Source organism: Mus caroli, chromosome 3 (assembly GCF_900094665.2).
Source record: "Mus caroli chromosome 3, CAROLI_EIJ_v1.1, whole genome shotgun sequence".
Classification (NCBI taxonomy): domain Eukaryota; kingdom Metazoa; phylum Chordata; class Mammalia; order Rodentia; family Muridae; genus Mus; species Mus caroli.
The window spans coordinates 137,985,750-137,993,330 of NC_034572.1; the positions used below are offsets into that span (position 1 = coordinate 137,985,750).

At 41.2% G+C, this 7,581-nt stretch overlaps 1 protein-coding gene across 1 annotated transcript in view; it reads right to left on the minus strand.

Annotated features, from left to right (window-relative positions):
- The window catches only part of LOC110290751 (calcium-activated chloride channel regulator 3A-1), a 48,138-nt gene that overhangs the window by 38,420 nt on the left and 2,137 nt on the right, over positions 1–7,581 (minus strand). Inside the window, exons 3-6 of the mRNA XM_021157463.1 lie at positions 7,188–7,335; positions 6,739–6,847; positions 3,885–4,062; positions 3,459–3,686 (exon numbers count right to left, since the gene is read on the minus strand). Coding sequence (XP_021013122.1) covers positions 3,459–3,686; positions 3,885–4,062; positions 6,739–6,847; positions 7,188–7,335 — 663 coding nt within the window. The remainder of the gene's footprint in view (positions 1–3,458; positions 3,687–3,884; positions 4,063–6,738; positions 6,848–7,187; positions 7,336–7,581) is intronic.

The window sequence follows — 7,581 nt, forward strand, 5'->3', positions numbered from 1 at the left end:
AGGGTAGCAGTGATCACTTCCACACAGGGAGGATGAGCAACGGAAATAGTCTCCCATTTGCTGGCTCAAAACATGACCACAAATACACTAAAGTGGAGGCTGACTTGGGGTGGGAATCAGACAGATACTGTAACCTCTGAGTACAGTGCTCAAAAGGAAGTCTGCGTTTTCATGTTCACCGTCATGATTTCATTTTGTGTGCACCTGTGTTTGTTGATTGTTGCTTGTGGAGCTGCCTCCAATTTAAATTAGTGTGCTATGACTTTTATCCGTACTATACAGGTGTTACAAACTTCTTTCTACCTGTTCTGTGGCATCTTCTTCTCTTCATACAAATTCTATCTATCAATGGGATCCCAGAGAAATGTGTAGCTCCTCATTCAGGTTTTGATAATTGTTTGCCCAAGGAGCCTTTGCCCTGTCCACTACCCCAGGTCACACAGCATCTCAGGATTTTATCAGTAGAGCAGACGAAAACTGAAAAGGTGTGGATGTAAATAATAGTTGGTGAAGCTACTTTCAGAAAGGTTTTTCTCTTTCAGGTCAGAATGCTATTAAATGAGTGAACTCTGAATTCAGGACCCTATTCAAAGTAAACAGATAGGATGGAAAGTCAATGTCCAGTTACATTCAGTTTAAAAGATCACCTGAAATCCTGCCTCGAGTCCATGACAAATTGAAGTTCCACCGGAAGCCTGTTGGGGGAGGTTTGCAGTGATCTTTTGGTAGTCACTACTACTTGCTATTTTTATTAGATAATTTTGGATGTGGGCAGCGCTGTCAAATGTGACTAATCCAACCATAGACTCCTTTTCGACAATTTGAGTTAAGTACAGTTCTGCCGCTTGATTCATTCGAATAAGACGGTCTTCCTGTAAGAGAAAGATGCATGAACAATAGCAGGGTCTCTTCCAACCTTGACAGATTAATGAACAATAAAGGCATCCACGGACCATAGAACATGGTAATAATTAATGGACATTAAAAATTTAACTCTTTCATCTAATTAAATGGTATAAGATATTTAAATGTTTGTTGTCATAGTTATGACAACCTTCAAAGTCTATGCTCTATTTGGAAGTTTCAGCTGAGGAAATTATTTTTAAAGTGCATAAGATGTGTTTATTGGAATGTATTTTAAAAAGTAACACGGTAAATATCTCAAAAATGTCCATTAATATAGACGTATTTGAGAAGATAATGGAGCATTGTAAATATAACATCCATTAAAAGTTGTGTCTGTGCTTGATGGGCTATTGCTGCTTCCAGAAAACCTATGTTATCAAACAATAACTCCAATGAGAAGTGTGGGACACTTCCTTCGAAAGGGCCACCAAACAATACCAATCCCTATCATTACTTTTGGCTCCTCCCCAGAACTAGGCAGTAGACAACACTCTCAGGCTGGTGGATGCAGAGAAATCAAGATGGAGACAAGCCAGAATCATCTTCCCTGATGGATAGTTTTCATCCTGCCAGAAGGAGCTATAGGCGTCTGGAAATATAAGGTCACTGGGATAGTCTTATTTTAATGGTGGCAATTGGGCAATTGCCAAAAAAATGTGTCTGCTGGTGTAATGGTCACAGCACTGCCATAGGTGCAATCAACTGCTTTCAGGTTGGCTATGACACCCTCTCCACAAGAGAGAGTTCATGCCTCACACTGCAAAAATGGTCATGAACCTGAGGCTGACATGGTTATAGGTTGTAGTGGGGAATCTACTACCAGTTTTGCCAAGTGTACATGTTATCAAATACTTACATTTTGCCTTCTAAATATGCGTATACCTACAGATTAGTGCTGCCTCAGGGCCTTAGTTTCTGGGGCATTTACAGAAGCTCCTTTTTGCAATGGGAAGTGGTTAATTCAGAGAGTCATAACTGGTGAAAGTGCTGAGAATACATGAGATGCTGTATCCTGCCTTCTCCCCAGTCCAGGAAACAGGGCAAGGGAGGAGGTGGAAAGAGCCTTAGAGCTGGATCTGTGAGGCGCCCTGACGTGGTCACTGCACTATGAACTCAGCTCTGGACACCTGCACAAGATCAAGTCAGGCAACATCAACATCCCTGTGTGGGTGGGGGAGGGCTCAAGAGGCTCTCAGGGCAGTTCAGGGCTGCTGGGGAAGGGGACTCATCTTTCTCAACAGATAGACACTGATGAATTTCCTGTGCTTTCCACAGTCAGCGAGCCATTACTACAATACCCTTGAGAGTCTTAGGGATAATTGCTGGGGTGGTTCGAGAAGTGGTGAGACAGACAGGGCGGGTGTGGGGGGATAATATGTTAAAAATATATTGCGTACATGTATGAAATTGTAACAAGTATTTCAAAAGGAATGTCATGGAGGTGGGCCTACATGCCTGCAATCCAAGCACATGTGGGCCTGAGACAGATGGAAGGACACAGATTGAGACCTGTCTGAGTGACCACCTTGCTGACATGAGGCCACCTATGGCTCCATATCATGACTTGGTCTCAAAATACCACCAGACAAAAAAAAATTAGTGTCAGAATGCATGCCTAGTATTTACAAGGCTCTGCNTTCAATTCCCAGCACCCTGCTGCTCCCCACCCACATAAACACACCCACACAATTNTTTTTTCATAAAATAATTGTTTTCTTTTTCTTTTTGGTGAGGAGTATAGATGGCATATTCTATAAAAGTTGGATTATAAAACATCTTAAATATAATAGCTTTTGAGAGGAAAGGGAAATGTAATAAAAATAAAACAAATGAAATATTGAAATTGTAAATTTTTTCTTCTTCTTGTACTTTTTTTTCTAGAAAAATTGAAAGTTAAGGAATAAAAAATGACCTTTAATCCAATAAAAACAACAAAACCTTGTTTTTTTTTTGTTTTTTTGTTTTGTTTTGTTTTTTTTTTTTTGAGACATGGTTTTTCTGTGTAGCTTTGGCTGTCTTGGGAGCTTTGTCTCACTCTGTAGACCAGGATGGTCTCGAACTCAGAGGGTTGCCTGCTTCTAACTCCCATGTCTGTGGATTAAAGTTGTGTACCACCTCTGCCAGGCTCAATAACTTATTTTATCTATTTTTTCTTTTATTAGATATTTTCTTTATTTAGATTTCAAATGTTATCCCTTTTCCTAGTTTCCCCTCTGAAAATCCTCTATCCCCTCCCCCATCCTCCCACTCCCCAACCGACCCACTCCCATTCCTGGCTCTGGCATTTCCCTATACTGGGACATCAATAACTTGTTTTTTAAAACTCATTCTAGGTACTTATTTACATACAATTGTTGGGTAGATATTTTTCTGATCATGAATATATATATACACACACATATATATACATATACATACATATACATATAAACACACATTTGATCATGAATATATAGGTATATATGTTTAGTAGAACTAAACCTCAGAATAAATTATAGTTCTGTATTTAGCTTAAATACTTAATTTAAGAAATCCAGCATATCATTTCTTACTTTGTCCATGCTTCCGGATTTATCCAGCACCAAGCACACCACTCGCCTTCTGGACTTGAGCAATGAAAATGTAGGTGGAGGCGGAGCTTCTGTTCCTCTCATGGGAGGGGCATTCTGAAAGTCAGCAGACGCCTTGATTACATCCCACGTGCTTCTGCCATTGCACATTTTGTTTTGTAGGTTTGGGGCTTCTGTATTGTGGTTTTTTTCTGTGCAAAATTCAACCACCTGAAACATAAATCAATTAAAACCTGATATTGTAATAATTTTTAAGGGATCACCTTCTTTCTTTTAAAATGCAGCGTTAGTTGTCACATGCATCCTGAAGAGGATTTGTCTCCTGACAAGCCGGTTTGTATGCAGATACTTTCCTGTCCATTTTACAGGCTTGGAGGGTCATCGAGGAAAGAAGTAGAAAGCACTTACAGAATTGAGGTTTTGCATGAACATTATGGAGGCCCCAGCCGTCTGTATTTTGTCTGGGATAAATGTACATTTGGGTTCATACAGCCCTGTCCTGGAGTCACGCCGGCACGCCCTTGTTACACAGCTGCCTCTCTGACACTCGTGGACCACCTTCTTGCCTGTGATGCTGGCGGAGCACCTATGATAAAAGAATTGGATTACCTGTTGGACCCAGGCCTATGCTTGGCGAGCCCTCTGCAACATCTCTGCTTCCTTAGCCCCCACATTGGTTTTTAAAATTACCTATGTATTTCAGTACTAGGAGTCAAATCAGCACCCTAAAATCTCTCTGTGGCAACTGCTATTCGTCATCCTCTACCAAGCCCTCCACTTTGAAAAGAGTAGATACAGGGCTGTGCCCATCCTCGATGCAGGCTTCAATAGGAACCGTGGTTTTGAGATTTATTATTATTTTTAATGTTTATGTAAATGTTTGGTCTATGTGCTTCTTGCATATGTGTATGTGTGTGTTCATGTGGAGGACAGAGGGCGACCTCAGCTGTTATCCGAAGTCATTCCGTTCACTTTCTTTGAGGCAGGGTCTCTCCTCAGCCTGGAACTCACAGATTAGGTTAGACTGACTGCCCGACCTCCCTTCCACAGTCTTTCTTTCTCCTCCTCCCCAGTGCTGGGGTCGCAAACATGTACCTCCATGCCAATGTTTTTTTCGTGAGTTCTGGGCATCAGTCCTAGGTTCTCATGCGTGTGAGGCAAGTGCTTTATAGACTGAGACATATTCCTTGTTGGGTGTCAGGGGAGGTTCTGATACTCAAGGTCCAGTTCGCTAATTTGTTTTTGATTTGTCAGTTAAGAAGGCTGTGAGCCAACTGTTGGGTGGAAGGGACAGGTTCCCGGGTCCCAAGAGGAAAAGGAGCCACAGGGAAGGAGAGAAGAAGCTTTTCTGCCATGCTTGGAGGAAAAGGGACACAGCCACCATGTAAGACCTCGGGGGCAGCGAGGGCCTGTGGCCTCAGCTATGGGCGGGGTGCCAAAGATGTGTGGCAGGGGCTAATTGGAACAAGCCACTAAGTTTAGGGCAGGAGGAGAGATGGAGTTAAATTGGTTCGGGCACACATTTCCATGCGGGAGGTATTTCCAGCAATTGTGCTTAGGAGGCAAATTAAGGTTAAAAAAACCAACACAACACAAAACAAAACAAAACAAACCTGAGTGTGTGTCTTTCATCTGTGGATTTCAAAGGAAGCTGGGTTAGGGATGGTTGTGATCAAGCCTGGAGCTAAGCTATGTGGAGCAAAAGGGAGCCAGGAGGGACTGGTAGTGGGCCAGTTCCTGGGTAAGTTGGTAGTGTGTTTTAAAAACTACATGCAACAGTTGAGAACAGCATTTTTAGTTCATGTTCGTTATCATTGAACCAAAGATAGTGTTTCCTGTATTATAATAATGTTGTAGAGATGAAATTAACTAAGAGATACTTAACAATTCTCCCCCAATGAAGGAGCTAGCTAAAGTACCCAAGGAGCTGAAGGGGTCTGCAACCCTACAGGAGGAACAACAATATGAACTAACCAGTACACCCCCCCGCCCCCCCCCCAGACCCGTGTCTCTAGTTGTATATGTATCAGAGGATGGCCTAGTCAGCCATCAATGGAAGGAGAGGCCCTTGGTCTTGTGAAGATTATATGCCCCTATATAGAAGAATGCCAGTTGTGTGTGTGTGGAGCAGGACGGGTGGGGGAGGCTATAGGGGACTTTCCGAGAGGTAACTAGGAAAGGGGGAAGCATTTGAAATGTAAATGAAGAAAATAGCTAATAAAACAAATAAAAAAACCAATTCTTGACTAAAAGTTAAGAATTGTGTTTGGTGGAGTGTGGTGAGTCAAAATTCAGCTTAAAATTCTCTTAAATTCCCATGTATGAAGGCACACGGCTTTGGCTTTATAGTATTCTTCAGTTTACCTTTTGACCTACACTGAAGGAAGAATTGAAGGTAATTAATTCATTCTCAGCTGATCCTTTTGTGCACGGGTTCAGGCAGCTCTGCAGATAACACACATGGAGGGAGGCAGGCTGGCTAGGTGTTTTCAAGAACTCTATTTTATAAGATAGATGTTCTTTCAAAGACTGGCTGCCTCTTCACATCAACTTTTATTTTTCTCAATACTTTTCTCAATGTACTAAGTGCCTGTTACTTTTAGATTTAAAGGCTTAAATACCTACCAGTTTATGCATAGGGTTTGATTAGATTTCTCAGAGAATTTTATTTCTTAAAAAAAATAAAATAAAATCAATGTACTCAGGTATCCTCATGAAACATGATTTTTTCACTAATTTAAAAGTAAAGTGTTTTTTTAATCACAAAGCTGTCTAGTAACTTAATTGACTTCAATGAAGTAGTTGTTCCCTACAATGTTTGGAAAGAAGTAGAAGAGGCATAGAATGGAGGGCAGGGCAGGGCATAAGAGAATGTAAAGAAGGGAGGAGTGTCACGTGTCTTCTTTCTACACAGAGTTAGTATACAATATGCGTGAAGAAATCAAAGTGTAAAATAATATTGGAAATGTCGGTAGGATTAAGTTGCAATTTGTTGATGTCTTTGGACTTAGCTATTACATTTTTCTGCTATCAATAAATGATATTTGAAAAAAATCCGGTGAGTCTGAGTTAGGTCCCTATATTTGATTATCTTCATTCCAAGGCAGGGGCACCAGAACTAATTGAATATGTGTTAATACAACATGGTACAGTGTGAATATTGTGTGAACTGTCTGAATATCCTGTCACTTGACCTGCCCAGAACAGACAGCTGAAGACCCTCAGGCAAGAAGTTGTAGAAATGGAAAGTTCACAGTGATACCTTGTTGCTTCGACAGTGTTCTTTCTAGACATGTAGAAAGGCCGGTCCACGTTATACTCATCAAATACTCCCCACCGGAGATGGGCCCACTCATGGACAAAGACTCTGCCTGAGAGAGAAGACTGTCATCTACAAAACTGATGTTAAAGTATTTGAATACAGTTTCCTTTTATTTTCAGTTGCTTTGTCTATTTCCCAAATTGAAATTGTTACAAACTCTAAGAAATTGATAATTTTTAATAGCTGAAAAATTTGAATATGCTTGTTATAACAAGTGACTCATTTTATGTATTAATTTGATTGCACAAATAGGTGGAATATAACTATCATAGTTTCAAACACAGGTGTTAGTGAAGGCTTAATTTTCTTAAAGTCTTAGACATCCACATTAATGGTAGTGGTTTGCTTTCCCCCAGTGGAAATAAGAAGTGTGAAATAGTTATTTTTACCTCGGGGTCCGTAGATACGCAAGTTATCAGTGAGTAGGAAGTTTGGAGTGAAGTGTATGTACTGTCCTCTGTCCCCACACTGTCCATACTGAAGGGTGTAGGGGTCGTCTCCATGTTGCAGGTGAGGATCAGCAACTATGACGTCTGCCTAAAGTGCAGAACAGCAAACCCAGTCAGATTCCAGGATGTTAGAATCAAGAGATTTTACAAACAAGGATTGTCTCACTTAAGTGATAAAAGTTGGGGCTGAGTAGAGGGCTCCGTGGGTTAAGTGCTTTCTGTTTATGCACAAGAACATGAGTTTCAGCCGGGCGTGGTGGCGCACGCCTTTAATCCCAGCACTCGGGAGGCAGAGGCAGGCGGATTTCTGAGTTCGAGGCCAGCCTGGTCTACA